The following is a 19,271-nucleotide window of genomic DNA, read 5'->3' as shown; positions in this document are numbered from 1 at the left end:
ACTATTTTGCCTCCGGAATATTTTACCCAAGAGGACGCCATCATCATTTAATCATACAGTAAAGCTGCATGCCCTCGGGAAAATTTACGGCCGCAGTTTCCCCTTGCTTTCAGCCGTTTGCAGTACCAGCACAGCAAGGCCGTTTTGGTTATTGTTACAAGGCCAGATCAGTCAATCATCCAGACTGTTGCCCTTGCAACTACTGAAAAGGCTTCAGGAACCACACGTTTGTCTGGCCTCTCAACAGATACCCCTCCGTTGTGGTTGCACCTACGGTACGGCTATCTGTATCGCTGAGTCACGCAAGCCTCCCCACCAACGGCAAGGTCCATGGTTCATGGGGGGGACATGGAGTGTATCATCTTCAATGCCATAGTATTTTAACTTTTTGATGAGTATGTCATGTGACACCAAGTCAAATGCTTTACTTAGGTCAATAAGTGTTCCAGACATTGATACCCTTTTTTCATACCCTTTATAAACATTGCTCACCAAAGCTTCTACTGCTTTTACAGTTGATAGGTGTGACCTGAAGCCAAACTGTTGTTCATTTAAAATTTTGTTGGTTTCAAAATACCTGTATATCTCTTTATGTACACAATTTTCTACTAACTTGGATATGATTGGTACTATTGAAATGGGTCTTTAGTTATTTGGAAGGTTTCTTTCACCTTTTTTATACACAGGCAATGTAACTGTGAGCTTAAGACAGTCGGGGAATATTCCTTCATCAAGTACTCTGTTTGATAGTGAGAGAAGTGGCATTTTAATTTCTTTTGCTATACATTTTATGATGAGATTACTGAATCCATAATAGTCTTCTGTTTTGGAATTACTTAATTTGTTTATTGACTTATGAATATCATTTAATGTAATTCGGGTCCAAGTGAACTTCTCACTTCTTGTCCGTTTTGCACAAGTGAGTAATGCTTCTGCATCAGAGGCAGAATCGATGGGTGGGGTGGTGACACTATTTACAAAATATTCATTGAGAATATTGCAGTCAATAGGGATACTCCTTTCTTTATTGGTATTATTAATTTCCCTTTTAATGGCAGTCCAGGCAGCTTTACATTTATTTTTAGAATTTAAAACATATTCATCATTTGCACAGCACTTAGCATTTTTTTATTTCTAATCTGTAAAGTTTTCTCATTTTAGTGTGATTTTCCTTGTCCCTATCACTGTTATGATATTTGTCTTTCATAATCATCAGTAGTATTCTGAGTTTGTTAAGTTGTGTGGTGTACCACTTGTTAGTATTTTGTTGCTTATAGGTAATATTCCTCTGGTACCTTTTGGTTACCAAGGGGCATGTCATTTCTACTATATGCTTGATCTCTGTCAGGAAAATGGAAAAACATTTATTAATCATTTTCTTGTTATCCATTATATGAGTCCAATCCATTTCTTTTAACTGGTTTATCATTTTGTTTACATTGGATTCACCTAGAATTCTATATGTCACTTCTCTCACTGTGGAACTGAAGGCTAACTTTTCTATTTGAAGCCATAGCCCTGCGTGGTCTGATATTCCTAATTCTATTACATCACATTGTATGGAATCTATTTGTACATTGCTAATTATGTTATCAAGGTATGCATTCAGTCTAGTGGGTTTTTCATTGAGACAGTAATAGTTTGATGACTTCAGAGTGTTAATCATATGAATTACATTTTTTCTCTTTGCCCTTATATCTATGTTAATATCACCTACAATACAATTCTATGCTCTTTATATTTTGAAAACAGCAATATTAAAGTATTAATTTTTTCTATAAATACTATCTCATCAGAGCCTGGGATTCGATAGATTGAGACAATTACAGTTTTCTGTTTGTGCATTACCACACCAGCTACTTCTATTGTAGCTTCAAGGCATATTCTACTTAGGTCTATAACTGAGTAATGCAATTCAAGGTTACTTTTGACATGTTGAGACCCCATCATGTGTAATACTTTTTCTGCAGTAGCTTGTAACTAACAAATATCCAAGAGGAACACACAAGTTTATTTCAGTGTCTTTCATCCAGTTTTCATTTATGCATAGAACACGGCAGTTGATTTTATCGAGCCAGTATTGTAATTCATTGATTTTACACCTAAGAGATAGTGCATTTATATGAAGGAGGAGGAAACTGTCACTGCTACATAATGGTATTCTACTTTCACAGAACCTTCTGTATTCATTTATTTTCACTACATGATCTAGGGTTGCACAAAGAATGAATGAATGAATGAATTAGACTGCTGCAGTTTCCACTTAATGTGGTTTCTAACTTTCCTTCGTCTGTAATGTCGTTTCCTCTTAAAAAAAAAAAAAAAAAAAAAGAAGTGTACAGTCATGCTCCGTGGGACTGTCTTTTAAGACAAGGCTGCTGCATGCTCGTATTTCATTTACAACTTTGCTTATCTCCTGGCACAAAAATGTTTTCCCATGGTAATTTAGATGCTCACCATGTTCAGTGTGCAAATTTCTTGCAAGTCTGCTAATATCCACTACATTGCTTTTAGCATAAATGGAACATGTTTGATTTTAATATTTGTTTTACGAAACTCTTTGTTAACACATGAATTAAAGATCAAGTCATGTCTATGAGGTATTGTCACAACAATAGTGTTTTCCATCTTACTTACATCTAAAAAAAATTTCAAACCTGTTATACACTTTTTGGCTTCATTGTGTGCTACATCATTTGCACCAGTCACACAAACAACAAAGTCACTGTCCCTTGTTGTATTCTTGTGTTCTGAGGTGTCTTCAACAATATTTTCTGTCCTCGCACCAGGTTTTACGATGCCAGTTGCACGAAGATCCATATTCACATCCTGTAGAATATTTGCTAGCTTTCTTCCATGGCTGCCCGCTAGAAAAAGCACATTGTGTTTCTTTGTTCGCTGTTTCTGGCTGTTGGCGATGCTTTTGCAGCTTCTTACAATGTTTGTATCTTCATGTTGGGTGGCTTGTTCACTTTCAATGTTAATGGAGTTGCTGCTGCTTTCTGATGACACACTGAACTTGTTTGTGCACACGAGATTAGGTTTATTCCATTATTTCGTTGTGAGCAAGGCACTTTTTTAGTCACTTTGTTTGGCATTACATGAGAAATAGTTTTTGAATTGTTTACACACTTTAGGCCACTGTTTTCACTTTGAAGAGCATTTGAGTTAGGCCTATTTACGCAGTTTTGACCGTTACTTTCACTGGAATGCGTGTTTAAGTTGTTTATGCTCTTTTGGGCGTTTACTGCTCGCAACCAATGTTTTTATCTCACGGTTTTTGTTCTCAAGTTTTGTGATATCTAGTCTCAGTATATCAGTAACTAGCTGAAGACTTTTTAATCATTCATTTAACTTTTCGATTTCGCCTTTACCGTTATTACAAACACACTTTTTTACAACGTAGCTGTACCTTTTTGTCTTGTTAATATTACTCACTTCTGCACTTGACGCGCTTTCCCTTAAAGATTCTACAACAAATCGATGTGAAGGATACTGGACAGCAGTTTTGTGGATCACTTCTACTACCCTTCTTGCAGGTGGGTGTGACCTGTGCTTTATTACAATAAATGGCCAAGGTTTTTTGTTTGAGGGATCTACAATAGATTTTACCCAGAAGCTGCAAATTCAGTATAGAATCTGACAGGGATTCCATTGGGCCCTGAAGCTTTGTTCGATTTTAATTATTTCAGCTGTTTCTCAATACCACTGACACTAATATTTATTTCGTTTATCTTTCCAGTGGTGTGAGGATTACTTGCGGCAATTCTCCTGGATTTTCCTTTGTAAAGCAACATTTAAAACTGGAGTTAAGCATTTCACCTTTTGCCTTGCTACCCGCAGTTTCAGTTTCTGTCTCATTAATTAGGCACTGGACATTAACTTTGGTACCAGTAACATCCTTTACAGAGTAAACATTTCTCGGTGTACATGCCGCGTCAAATCAGGATAAATCTCCGAGCTTTCGACCACTACCTCCATGGTCGTCGTCAGGGCTAAAACTGACTGTCGTGAACTAGCGAGGTTCCCACTTTTATATGCCAATGACGGCTTCTTATTGGCTGGAATACGTCAGCGATATGGCGCGTAGCGAGGTGGTGCCCTCTACTTCCATAGATGTAGTTGCTATCCCGCGTTGCTTGCAGCGCCATCCCTTAAATCAGGAGGTAAAGTGCGAGAAGTTTTTCTCTGCGATTTTTCTTTATCCAGTGCACTCTTCCAAGTGTTGCTGAGTGCATAGCTGTTGTCTCTATTAAAGTTATTATCGCTAAGTCTAATTTCGACTGCTTCTCGGATCACAGAGTCCCAGTAATTCGATGTGTGGGCTATTACTCTGGTTTCTTCAAATAAAATCTTATGCTTGTTAAGCAGGCTATGTTCAGCCACCGCTGATTTTTCCAAATACCTGTATTTCAGGTGGCGTTGGTGCTCGATGCAGCGGTCGGCAACGGTTCTTACAGACTGGCCCACGTAATTCTTGCCGCATTCGCAAGGAATAGTATAAATTCCCGGCACTCTTAAGCCGAGACTGTCTTTGACTGGTCTCAACATTTCCTTAATTTTTCTAGGTGGTCGGAAAACTGGTTTTATTCCTTGCCTCTTCAGGACTCTGGCTATCTTGCTCGTTGTAGCACCGCAAAAAGGAAGCCGCGCTATGTGTTGGTCCTCTTCTTGTATGTGGCCGGCATCGTGTCTTACTTTCTTGGACAATACTGATTTAATTTCACCGGCAGAATAACCATTCCTCTTGAAAACAGTCATCAAATGGTTGATCTCGGGACCGAGGTGGTCCTTGTCGGAAATAGTCCTGGCTCTGTGTACTAAAGTATTCAGCATAGCTCTCTTCTGAGACAGATGATGGAAGCTATGGCTATGCAGATATAAGTCTCTATGGGTTGGCTTCCTGTACACAGAATGGCCCAGTCGTCCATCCGGCTTTCGCTGTACCAACACATCTAAAAAAGGTAGCTTCCCTTCCTTCTCTAACTCCAATGTAAATTTTATGTTTGGATGTACACCATTCAAATGTTCGACGAACTGCTGCAGCATGTCACTGCCGGATTTTAGCGACATCCAAGCCGCCTAAGTCAAACATCAGCAGAGAGGAGAGACAAGGACTGAAATTGTTGCAGAAGGATGAAGTTCTAGTTGTTTTACCTGCTGACAAGGGGAACGCCACGGTAATCCTCAATGCTACAGATTACCATAAGAAAGTTGGATTATTACTGGAGGACAGCACATACCGGGTTCTCAGACGGGATCCCTCATCGGCGCTCAGCAGGAAGACAAGGGAGCTACTAAAAAACTCTGGCCTCTCCGACGAACTGGTGAAGAACTTACGGCCGAGAGCACCTAGGCCACCAAGACTGTACGGTTTGCCAAAGGTTCATAAGGAGAACGTCCCGTTGAGACCGATTGTTAGCGCTATTGGCTCTCCTACGTACAAGCTTGCAAAGCACTTAACTAAATTGTTGGCGCCTATAGTTGGTCACTGCCCACATCATATTAAAAATTCAAAAATGTTTGTTGATATCATAAAACAGATGAAGATAGGCCCAAGTGATATCATGGTCAGCCTCGACGTGGTTTCTCTGTTCACCAAAGTACCTGTGGATGACACATTACAACTGTTGTCTGGTCATTTCTCCTCAGAAATTTTGAAGTTGTTCCGGCATACCTTGACGACCACTTATTTTTTATACAGTGGAAATTATTATGAAATGACGGATGGAACAGCCATGGGTTCGCCACTGTCACCAGCAATAGCGAATTTTTTCATGGAGGACTTTGAAGAACGAGCCCTGAGCAGTGCTCACCTCCGCCCATCATGCTTCTACAGATACGTCGACGATACTTTTTTAATCTGGCCACACGGCAGTGACACGCTGCAGCAGTTCGTCGAACATTTGAATGGTGTACATCCAAACATAAAATTTACATTGGAGTTAGAGAAGGAAGGGAAGTTACCTTTTTTAGATGTGTTGGTACAGCGAAAGCCGGATGGACGACTGGGCCATTCTGTGTACAGGAAGCCAACCCATACAGACTTATATCTGCATAGCCATAGCTTCCATCATCCGTCTCAGAAGAGAGCTATGCTGAATACTTTAGTACACAGAGCCAGGACTATTTCCGACAAGGACCACCTCGGTCCCGAGATCAACCATTTGACGACTGTTTTCAAGAGGAATGGTTATTCTGCCGGTGAAATTAAATCAGTATTGTCCAAGAAAGTAAGACACGATGCCGGCCACATACAAGAAGAGGACCAACACATAGCGCGGCTTCCTTTTTGCGGTGCTACAACGAGCAAGATAGCCAGAGTCCTGAAGAGGCAAGGAATAAAACCAGTTTTCCGACCACCTAGAAAAATTAAGGAAATGTTGAGACCAGTCAAAGACAGTCTCGGCTTAAGAGTGCCGGGAATTTATACTATTCCTTGCGAATGCGGCAAGAATTACGTGGGCCAGTCTGTAAGAACCGTTGCCGACCGCTGCATCGAGCACCAACGCCACCTGAAATACAGGTATTTGGAAAAATCAGCGGTGGCTGAACATAGCCTGCTTAACAAGCATAAGATTTTATTTGAAGAAACCAGAGTAATAGCCCACACATCGAATTACTGGGACTCTGTGATCCGAGAAGCAGTCGAAATTAGACTTAGCGATAATAACTTTAATAGAGACAACGGCTATGCACTCAGCAACACTTGGAAGAGTGCACTGGATAAAGAAAAATCGCAGAGAAAAACTTCTCGCACTTTACCTCCTGATTTAAGGGATGGCGCTGCAAGCAACGCGGGATAGCAACTACATCTATGGAAGTAGAGGGCACCACCTCGCTACGCGCCATATCGCTGACGTATTCCAGCCAATAAGAAGCCGTCATTGGCATATAAAAGTGGGAACCTCGCTAGTTCACGACAGTCAGTTTTAGCCCTGACGACGACCATGGAGGTAGTGGTCGAAAGCTCGGAGATTTATCCTGATTTGACGCGGCATGTACACCGAGAAATGTTTACTCAGGAAATACGTCGCGAAAGACTTCGTAGCCACATTAGTTTCCTCTACGGGGAGGACATAGCGCGCAGCGTTCGTCACCTGGAGAAGCTGCGCCTGAAACAGTCTCAGTTGCTGAGCAATCTGGCTTTTTTACAACGCTGTCGTGACAAGGAGGTAGTACCGAAGTTTGCAGTCGTCAAACACCACATCAGAAGCGCTGCAGTAAACAGAATTTTACGAAAGACCAGCCATGCTATTGTGAAGGAGAGGATACGTCATACCAGGTATGAACTAGACATGAACGCTCGCCTGTTATTTAGTTGCCATTTATTTCTGGCCGAAGTCCTCTCACCATTGGACTGGGAATGGGTGGATATGACTTTGGCGGCACACCAACGAGCCAATTTAAGCAGGACTACGGCGAAACAGGCCGATAAATTTGAGCGGCTTAACCGTGATCAAGGAACTACTGGGTCCAACGGCATTCACCGCACTGTTATCAACTTCTCTGACAAGGAACTTGATGAAGCTACCATCTCGGCTCTCAGTAAAGGATTGAACTTTGCCCCAGCTCCACGTAAGTTACCGGTGGTTGAGATCATTAGTGGAGTTGAACAAGCAGTTCGTCATCTTCCTCAAGAAGCAGCGGATGACGTAAGGCTTGCTACTAGCCGGATTTTAGCGACATCCAAGCCGCCTAAGTCAAACATCAGCAGAGAGGAGAGACAAGGACTGAAATTGTTGCAGAAGGATGAAGATCTAGTTGTTTTACCTGCTGACAAGGGGAACGCCACGGTAATCCTCAATGCTACAGATTACCATAAGAAAGTTGGATTATTACTGGAGGACAGCACATACCGGGTTCTCAGACAGGATCCCTCATCGGCGCTCAGCAGGAAGACAAGGGAGCTACTAAAAAACTCTGGCCTCTCCGACGAACTGGTGAAGAACTTACGGCCGAGAGCACCTAGGCCACCAAGACTGTACGGTTTGCCAAAGGTTCATAAGGAGAACGTCCCGTTGAGACCGATTGTTAGCGCTATTGGCTCTCCTACGTACAAGCTTGCAAAGCACTTAACTAAATTGTTGGCGCCTATAGTTGGTCACTGCCCACATCATATTAAAAATTCAAAAATGTTTGTTGATATCATAAAACAGATGAAGATAGGCCCAAGTGATATCATGGTCAGCCTCGACGTGGTTTCTCTGTTCACCAAAGTACCTGTGGATGACACATTACAACTGTTGTCTGGTCATTTCTCCTCAGAAATTTTGAAGTTGTTCCGGCATACCTTGACGACCACTTATTTTTTATACAGTGGAAATTATTATGAAATGACGGATGGAACAGCCATGGGTTCGCCACTGTCACCAGCAATAGCGAATTTTTTCATGGAGGACTTTGAAGAACGAGCCCTGAGCAGTGCTCACCTCCGCCCATCATGCTTCTACAGATACGTCGACGATACTTTTTTAATCTGGCCACACGGCAGTGACACGCTGCAGCAGTTCGTCGAACATTTGAATGGTGTACATCCAAACATAAAATTTACATTGGAGTTAGAGAAGGAAGGGAAGTTACCTTTTTTAGATGTGTTGGTACAGCGAAAGCCGGATGGACGACTGGGCCATTCTGTGTACAGGAAGCCAACCCATACAGACTTATATCTGCATAGCCATAGCTTCCATCATCCGTCTCAGAAGAGAGCTATGCTGAATACTTTAGTACACAGAGCCAGGACTATTTCCGACAAGGACCACCTCGGTCCCGAGATCAACCATTTGACGACTGTTTTCAAGAGGAATGGTTATTCTGCCGGTGAAATTAAATCAGTATTGTCCAAGAAAGTAAGACACGATGCCGGCCACATACAAGAAGAGGACCAACACATAGCGCGGCTTCCTTTTTGCGGTGCTACAACGAGCAAGATAGCCAGAGTCCTGAAGAGGCAAGGAATAAAACCAGTTTTCCGACCACCTAGAAAAATTAAGGAAATGTTGAGACCAGTCAAAGACAGTCTCGGCTTAAGAGTGCCGGGAATTTATACTATTCCTTGCGAATGCGGCAAGAATTACGTGGGCCAGTCTGTAAGAACCGTTGCCGACCGCTGCATCGAGCACCAACGCCACCTGAAATACAGGTATTTGGAAAAATCAGCGGTGGCTGAACATAGCCTGCTTAACAAGCATAAGATTTTATTTGAAGAAACCAGAGTAATAGCCCACACATCGAATTACTGGGACTCTGTGATCCGAGAAGCAGTCGAAATTAGACTTAGCGATAATAACTTTAATAGAGACAACGGCTATGCACTCAGCAACACTTGGAAGAGTGCACTGGATAAAGAAAAATCGCAGAGAAAAACTTCTCGCACTTTACCTCCTGATTTAAGGGATGGCGCTGCAAGCAACGCGGGATAGCAACTACATCTATGGAAGTAGAGGGCACCACCTCGCTACGCGCCATATCGCTGACGTATTCCAGCCAATAAGAAGCCGTCATTGGCATATAAAAGTGGGAACCTCGCTAGTTCACGACAGTCAGTTTTAGCCCTGACGACGACCATGGAGGTAGTGGTCGAAAGCTCGGAGATTTATCCTGATTTGACGCGGCATGTACACCGAGAAATGTTTACTCAGGAAATACGTCGCGAAAGTTTTCGTAGCCACAACATCCTTTACATATGATCAGAATTTCTTTGGGTTTTGTGAAATATCATTTGACAATATTCTGCTATGGTGCTCATTGAAGGCATCACACACTTTTCTCATGGCACCAAAACATGCTTCATTTACAATCTCTCTATCTATAGCCCTACACTTTCTATCTATAGCCCTACCTATTATTCGATCATCTCCATTTATTTAGAAGTTTCTTTACAGTGATTGTATAGCATGGAGGTTCCCTCCCTTTATGAATCAATCTACTGGATACATATGTATCCAGTGCATGGTCAACTATTCTTTTGAGCTTGAGCTATAATTCCTCTACATGTGCTGAAAGTGTCAAGTCCCTCATTGTGATACGATACTACTGATTTTTTATCTTGTTTACTGAACATATATATCTTTCTGCATGTTTTAGCTGTCCTTTGTACTTTGGTAATCATTGCTGCCACAACAGCACAGTGGTCACTGACAGCAGTTTCGTTGTGGACAGCCTCAAAGAAATCAGGTCTACTTGTTGCCAATATATCCAATATATTTTCATCACGAGTGGCGTTCCTAACTATTCTAGGTAGTTTTCAGAGAAAGCATTTAGTATTGTTTCACAGGATGTTGTATCATGCCCACCACTGACAAAACTGTAGTTTTCCCAGTTAATTGTTGGATGATCAAAGTGTCCACCGATGATTACAGTATTATTGGGTAACTTACATACAGCTGAACCGAGGTTTTCTCTAAAGTTTTCAGTTACATCAGGGGATGAGTCTGTTAGGTGACAGAAGGATCCAATTATCATTTTATGCCCACCCCTGCTACTGACACTTCCCCAAATAATCTCACATGCAGCTTCAATTTCTATCTCGCTGTATTTGAGTTTCTTGTCTATTGTGACAAATACACTGCCTCCATTTCCCATTTGCCTATCCTTTCGACATACACTCAAATTTTCCATAAAAATCTCACTTTTATCAGTTTCAGGTTTCAATCAGTTTTCTCTGCCTAATATTACATGTGCTTCATTGCTTTTCAGTAGCACTTCAAACTCTGGGATTTAGTTGTGAATGCTTCAGAAGTTAACCATTAGGATTTTAATACTCTAACATCTGTGGAATGAATATTTTTGATCTTACACTGATACTTCTGGGTTTCCTACAGCTACCATTACCTGGATTGGATGGAGTGTCGTCTAATCTAAAAATCTCTTGAGTGCATCTCACACACAGTGAGTTACATGAGCAGCAGCCTCTAATGTGCAGTGCATGCCTGCCCCTTTAGGGGGACCCTACAGTTCTCAATCTCATGGTGCGAGTCCAGGAAGTTGGAGCTTAGTTTGTCACAGAACCTTCGAAGTTTCTGGGTCAGTTCTTCCACTCAACTCAGAACCGAGGGGACACGATCAGTTCTGGGGACAATGCTGCAGATTGTGAGATTCACTGAAACGTCATGCACAAGGCTGGTCTTCTCGACCTTCTCTGCCAGTCACTGGAAAAATCCGAGTTTGACTTCGGAGCCCAGATGCCAGCATCATTTGTTGCAATGTGTGACACAATCTGCACCCTGTTCTCTCAATGGGCTCCTGAAATACACAGTGAGTGTACCTAGTGTTGCTTCCTATCCCTTGCAGCAATTTCCCTAAGGGGTACCATCATTCACTGTATGTCGTCTGAACTGCTGATGATTAATGGACCCCTACCCTTTTACATATGCCTCCTCTTGACACCAGACAAAACAAGTTTCCCCAAAGCAGATGTGGTGAGTCCCACTGGATCCGTTTCTGTTTCAGTGAAAGACAGCATCTCAGACTTGTTGGTTACGGGGATTGGTACAACACCCTGAATGCTCCCTGGTCCCCGTCCTCATTGTACAGGACGCCTAGATCTGCCATTGACATGTCACCCACAGTCAAGTAGATGAGTAATGACAGATCCAGCACTTTCCACAGGGGAGACAGGATCCACAGGAGAGGACAGTACTTGTGGTACCTCTGGTACCAGTACCACAGGTACACGACTCTCGGGAACTTTTCCAACACACTGATTCACAGCAGCTGCCAATCGTTTGACAGCCATAAGGGTGATTTCCACGTGCTTACTGATATCAACCAACTCATCCCATGTTCGAGAAAGGCATTCACAGTGCACTACATTTTGGCTGGTGCAATGTATTACAGGGCAGTGAACAAATAACTTTAAATTAAGACTGCTCATTATCTCTTAACTTGTTGAGCTAAAAATTTGCTAATTCCCTGTAAGAACTGAAGCAAATACACAAAACGAGATTTCTAATAATGCAGCACAAAAACCTGTGGTTAAAATTACGAGTTTCCTAAAATGTTTTAAGGTTAATTATAAGTGATACACAGGGCTAATCCTCTATAAGGGTAAAGTAGATATAATATAATGTGTCAGTTGGAATATCTGCTACAGTAATTAAATCACAACCGCCGATTTACTACAAATTGTTTGTAGGTTATGCAAAGGGCAATGGTAGCTTCCAAAACGTCCAAAAACGCATTTTATTTGTGATGATATACAATGAAATTCAAGGGTGGTATATTATTTGGCAACTGTGACCCACAATACTGCTTTGCTATGAAAAAGGCTACATTACGGACCCAAAACGCTCAAACCATTTACTTAACAGAAATATAGTTTTGTGAGCAACTGAAAATTATCCAAAATAACCTATTTCACACGTATTTATAGAATGAATACACTTAGATCATATAATTTAGTCTGTCTCAACAGTAAACCCACAAAACAAAATGCATGCCTAGAAATGTTATCTCAAGTGTCTGAAGAAATAATGTCGTCTTGGATGTTATGAAACACATGCTGTCTGACCATGATGGCATATTTCTAAAATTAACTGGGCTTGGCAAAGGTCAAGAGCAAACAAAAGAACCTAGAGCAGTGAGACAGCTAAATCATACAAACATCCAGAATGAGATTTTCACTCAGCAGCGGAGTGTGCGCTGATATGAAACTTCCTGGCAGATTAAAACTGTGTGCCGGACCGAGACTCGAACTCGGGACCTTTGCCTTTCGCGGGCAAGTGCTCTACCAACTGAGCTACCCAAGCACGACTCACGCCCCGTCCTCACAGCTTTACTTCTGCCAGTACCTTGTCTCCCACCTTCCAAACTTTACACAAGCTCTCCTGCGAGCTTTTCTTTAGTATTAAGGAACTACCACACAATAAATTTAAAATGGTGATGGAATCACAGCTAAAAAGAAAGGTTTTCTATAATGTTCAGGAATTTTTATGTAATACTATAAATGATTTAACTGCAATTTGAACTAAATTGTGTATATTATAAACTGGGTAATATAAAAGTGTAAACTGAAATTTATGTATGTTTAATATGTAACATTGTATTCTGTTGCCCACAAAGAAATAACTTACACAAGCATAAATTAAAATTTATATAAGTTATATGTAACATTAGAATAGAATAGAATAATTTTATTGTCATTAGGCCATTAAGGCAATAGACAAAGTAATACATATAATACAATGTAATTCATGTTGCAATAGAACAACAGGTTTGTTATAACAGTGTAATATTACAACTGATGAAATCCTACAAAGTCATATTTATAACACAATATAATTTATGTTGCAAAAGAGCAATAGATTTGTTATTACAGTATAATATTACAATTGACAAGGTCATACATATACTACAATATAGTTCATGTTGCAAAACAACAATAGGTTTGTTATTATAACATAATATTACGATTGGTGAAATCCTACAGAGTCATACTTATAATACTATATAATTGCTGTTGCAAAAGAATAATCGGTTTGTTATTACAGTACAATATTACAATTGATGAAATCCTTTACGTTGTAGAATGGGTGGGCAACTAACCAGTCATACAGTGCTTGTTTGAATGGTTGCTCTGGTAAATCTTGGATAGCTAGTCGAAGTTTATTAAATAATTTATGCCCCATTAGTTCATAACTCTTCAGTGATTTTGAGAGTCTGTGAAATGGAGTATAAATACATCTATTCGTCATAGTGTTGTAGCAATGTGCATTTTCTCTGCGTTTAGCTTTGGGCAGCTTCTTTTTCGTGTAGATTAAGACATAGTATATATATAGGTTTATTACTGTCATAATTTTTTGCTCAGAAAACAAAAGGTTTACAGTGTGCCTTATATGATGAGCCTGTAATTACCCTAATAGCTTTCTTCTGCAGTAGAAGAATGTCATGCACACAACTGAAGTTTCCCAATAAAATGATACCATAGGTTATTATGCTTTGGAAGAATGAGAGATAGAATATTCTAACATAATTTTTAGGTACAAAATCCATTAGTCGCCTTAACAGATAGATTACCCTAGGCAACTTATCACTAAGATACTTGACCCCAAGATAATTTGTCATCCAAATATACTCCTATAAACTTAACATAACTAGGATCGTCAGGTCGTAGCTTGTCTTTTAGACTAAATACTATCTGCTGAGTGTTATTTTCACCAATCAAAAATCCTTTTGCTTTAAACCACTGGGATGCTTGGGCAATTGTCTCTGTAACACAAGTTTTAAGGCTATTGAGGTCATTACTGCTGTTCAGAAAAGTTGTATCATTTGCATATAGTACAGTTTTGATGTAATACATGACGGCAGGTCGTTAATCATTATTAGGAACAGGAAAGAGCCCAGTACAGATCCCTGTGGGACACCTACCTTAACTAGTTCTACACTGGACAATTCTTTGCCAACACAGACAGCTTGCTTACGGTTCTGTAAAAATGATCTTAATAGTTTAAGGCTATTACCTCTAATACCATAGAAGTTAAAGTGTATGTTCTACACAGTCAAAGGCTTTGCTTAGGTCACAAAAAGTGACTTGAGCAAAGTCTTTATACTCAAATACTTGAGGGATGTATTTTAACACAGCATCTATCACATCAGTTGTTGACATGTTTTTCCTAAATCCATACTGAGATCCACTAATAATTCCTATATTATCAAAGTAATCAGATAATTGTTTGTAAACTGTGTATTCCAGAACTCTAGAAAAAGATGAGACTATGGAAATTGGGCAGTAACTTGAGGCAGAGTCTTTATCCCCTTTTTTATCAACTGGAATTACTCTAGACAGTTTAAGCTCATCAGTAAAATATCCTTCAGCTAGACATTTGTTTATACAATGTGTTAAGGGGTACACAATACTGCGTATGACTTTCTTTAGTGTGTTACAGGATAAGTCACATATGTCTACACTGCCTGATGATTTTAACTGTTTCGCTATTCTAAATACAAAATCTGGTGAGACGTCAGAGAAAGTGAAGATACTTGTATTTATCGATGATATACAACTATTTTTTGAAAGTAACTGTGATGAGCTGATTTCGGGTTTAGCAATACCACTTCCTACTTCTTCAACTGATTTAACAAATAATCATTGAATTTTTGGGGAGAGATATTAATTGTAACATTTCTTTCATCTTTAGCAACACTATTTATTAGCTTCCAAGCCGCTTTGCACTTGTTGGTGGATTTCTCAATACTTCCGAGATTGTGTGCTTTTTTGGCTTCTATGATTTCTTTTTTCTATTACGTCCTACATGTAACATAGGCTGAATTAGCTTGATTAGTCTTCAATCTTATATTCTGTTGTCCACAAAGAAATAACTTGTACTTGACTATGTCTTATGCAACAGCAATGTTGTCTTCAGACAAATAAAAGGAATTGATTGATTGATTGACATCAGAGAACGACTGCTGAACGAGGATAGGCCTACTGTTCTCAAAAGTTTTAAAAGAGCACAATTAATTCAAGGCCTACAACTGAAGATAACAGTATGAGGTTATTGCGGTACGGTACTCACGGATGTACAAATTTTCACAATATATCGCAGTACTAATGGTTATGGGTACAATCAATGAAAGACTAAGCAGGAGCCACGCGAACAGTAAAATATGCGATTCTAGAAATTGAAATCGACACACGTAACTTGTATATGCAGTCTCACACAAAGAAAATTCCGAAGTCGGCTTTTATATATAAATAAACGTGCGTATTGCAAAGATTTTTCACTTAGCTGTCTCTGCTGCACTGGTGTGCAGAAAAACACTGGTGGGTCAACATCGCTACAATGTGCAGCACCAACAAAGCACGCTTTCTGCCTGTAGCAGCTAACAGTGTTGTCTATATTCACTAATATTATTAGCAGCTACAGAGAAAAAACATTGGCTTTTAATTAAACAAAAAACAAGTACGCTTTATAAATGGATGTATTATATTGGACTACTTTTAAGTCATGTATAAAATTATAGATTGGAGCAACGAGTATGATCCACCAGTTGCCTGGGATTCATAGAATTTGAGATTTAGATTAGATTAGATTTACTTTCATTCCAATTGATCCGTAGTGAGGAGGTCCTCCAGGATGTGGAACATGTCAGCTTTCACCTCAGTTGAAGTAAATCTGAGCTCACAGCCCTTAAGAAACATGGCAATGATACAGCCTATGTTATTATACTAATGAATACATACTTTGATGCTAAACCTTCCATCAAGCTATCAGGATTGTGGGACATTAATGTGAACTGAAAGATTACAGTAAGACCAAATAAAGTAAAAAATGAAAAAGAAAAAACGTACAACTTAACAAAAAATTCATACAACCAGATGCACAGAAACTTCCTGGCAGATTAGAACTTTGTGCCAAATACAGAATTGAATTCAGGAGCTTTGAATTTTGTGAGCAAGTCCTCTATCATCTGAACTATGCAAGCACGACTCACAACACACCCTCACAGTTTCCACCAGTAACTCATCTTCCACATTTTGAGTTATTGGTAGAAGTAAAGCTGTGAGGCTGGGTTTGTAAGTCATGCTGGTGTAGCTCAATCCGTAGAGCACTTGTCCCCAAAAGACGAAGATTCCAAGTTGGAGTCTTTGTCCAGCACACAGTTTTAATCTGCCCAGAGGTTTCATAACAGCACACACTTCTCTGCAGAGTGAAAATTAAATTCCAATGTATGACAGCTGAATAGAAAGACTGGATGAACACCAAAAGAAATGCACAGTGTACTTATGATTAACAGAGCTGATTTTGTTGCATTAACACCCGTGTTTTCAATTAGTAATTTGTCAGTTATTGCTGGTGGGAACACATATTTTTAGCTCTCTGAACAATGAGAACCTTGACTGTAAATCTCGACCAATAAAACTTCTTATCACATTTTTGTAAACGCTCACGTAATGATATACTTGTATCTCTTGTTTTTCTGAATGTCAAAATAATGATGTTTTGTCCCCTATTAGGAGCTGTTTACAACGTTTGTCATTAAATCAGTACGTGAGTCAACACTAGCAGCAAACCAGTGGCTTGGGGAATACGGCAGACTCAACTGGATAGACACATCAGGTGTCGGTATGGACAGCTGGGAGGTACCCAATGATATCCCCAATATCACTCTCAAACCCATGCAAATCAGGACATTTATTGTTGAAGTAACTCGGTAAAGCACTGGCAGACAGATGCAGACAGGTATACCTCTTCTGTTCATGTCATAAAATGTACGAGACATATTTACTGAATAAATAATGGTTACATAAGTATTTCGTATTCTGCGATTTTTATTATTTCCCTTCCATCATGTTATATTTGTTTATATATGCGGATATTTACATTAGAAAATCAGTATCCTGAAGTCCTCTCGTCCAGTTAATATGATGCTCCTCTCCGTTTTTCGATTATAAACTATGACACTAAGTATATGATTAGAAAAAGTTATTTTGTATTTTTTATTGCTTTCCATAGATCCCCCAAGAAGGAGAACATACAGAGATGCACGCAAGTTGGGTACGCATTAGCAAAAGACAACCAAATCACAGAAACTTAGGACGTACCCTGCAGTAACAATAAAGTACCACTACACTGCTTATTGGTATTTATTGTTATGGCAGCTAAAATTAACTTAATAAATTAAAAAGGAAGCTATTACTTTGCATAAAGCAGACGTTCTTTCAGTTATATTAAATAATTTACTTTTTAAATCTTCCAGGCAGATTAAAACTGTGTGCTTGGTTAAGTCTCAAACCCAGGACCTTTGCCTTCTGTGGGCAACTGTTCTACTGACTGAGCTACCCAAGAGTGACTCATGACTCATCCTCAAAGCTTTTCTTCCGGCATTAACTCATTTCACAAAATTTCTCCTGTGAAACTTGCAGGACTAACACTTTTGCAACAATAATGTGAAGATATGCTTAGCCACAGCCTGGTGGCTGTTTCCAGAATGAAATTTTTCACTCTGCAGTTCAATGTGCACTGGCAAAACTTACTGGCAGATGAAAATTGTGTGCCAGACTGGGACATGAATCCAAGATCTTTGCCTTACACGGGCAAATGCTCTACCAAATGAGGTATCCAAGTACGACTCAAAAGCTATGCACACAGCTTTACTTCCACCTTTACCTTATCTCCTGCCTTTCAATCTTCACACAAGTTGTGAAGCATGGGTTGCGAGTCAAACTTGTGTAGCACAGTTGGTAGGGCACTTGCCAATGAAAGGCAAAGGTCCTGGGTTTGAGTCCCAGTCTGGCACAGTTGTAATCTGCCAGTCAGTTTCATATCAAATCCCACTGCATTGCAGAGTGAAAAGTTTCATCCTATCTGCTCTTTATCTCCTTTGTAACGTAGTATCCAATTGATCAGATTGGTATCTTTCAAAGAAAATAATGACCTATATCTGTCAATGCAGATTGTTCATGGACAATTACCTGTCATGAATATATACAATGAGCACTTCTACTTGTCATGTAGTGACTGTTGCTTTTTGATCATTGAATCTAGCTGTTCAAACAATATGTCTTGCCTAATGACGTATCTTTTTAATTTTGTTTTGAATAGGCTGTAATCCCTAATTTATTGCTTTATCTTGCATTGAAGCTCTGTAAATATGTTTGCATTGAGCTCCAAGCAAGGAGATAAAGTCTAAATTAAAATTATTTGTCATCGTACAAATCATAGTTCACCTGAAAATGACTTTTGTTATCAGCAACAAATACCATTAAGGATTAACTGTACTGGTGAATGAGAATTATGATGTATGAGGTGTGATCCAAAAGTAATGAGAATTTTTAATTTTGCAGGCTTTATACAACCAATTTTCAAATTTGTTTTTATCTTATAGGTACAAATTAGGTACATATTAGTTGAGGACCAATTGGATGAAAATCAGTGTGGGTTTAGGCCTATTAGAGGTTGTCAGGACCAGATCCTTAGCTTACGGCAAATAATGGAGAAGTGTTATGAGTGGAACAGGGAATTGTATCTATGCTTTATAGATCTAGAAAAGGCATACGACCAGGTTCCTAGGAGGAAGTGACTGTCTGTTCTACGAGATTATGGAACAGGAGGAAAACTTTTGCAAGCAATTAAAGGTCTTTACATGGATAGTCAGGCAGCAGTTAGAGTTGACGGTAAATTGAGTTCATGGTTCAGAGTAGTTTCAGGGGTAAGACAAGGCTGCAACCTGTCTCCACTGTTGTTCATATTATTTATGGATCGTATGTTGAAAACAATAGACTGGCTGGGTGAGATTAAGATATGTGAACACAAAATAAGCAGTCTTGC

The 19,271-nt window shown here is 39.7% G+C and overlaps 1 protein-coding gene across 1 annotated transcript in view; it reads left to right on the top strand.

Annotated features, from left to right (window-relative positions):
* The window catches only part of LOC126095157 (lysosomal alpha-mannosidase-like), a 229,223-nt gene extending 212,010 nt beyond the window's left edge, over positions 1–17,213 (top strand). Inside the window, exon 17 of the mRNA XM_049909883.1 lies at positions 16,958–17,213. Within this exon, the coding sequence (XP_049765840.1) occupies positions 16,958–17,158 (201 nt within the window). The 3' untranslated portion in view covers positions 17,159–17,213. The remainder of the gene's footprint in view (positions 1–16,957) is intronic.
* Positions 17,214–19,271: the final 2,058 nt, after the last annotated feature.

The sequence above is a fragment of the Schistocerca cancellata genome, chromosome 1 (assembly GCF_023864275.1).
Source record: "Schistocerca cancellata isolate TAMUIC-IGC-003103 chromosome 1, iqSchCanc2.1, whole genome shotgun sequence".
In the NCBI taxonomy this organism is placed as follows: Eukaryota; Metazoa; Arthropoda; class Insecta; order Orthoptera; family Acrididae; genus Schistocerca; species Schistocerca cancellata.
This window is presented reverse-complemented; position numbering and strand designations above follow the sequence as displayed.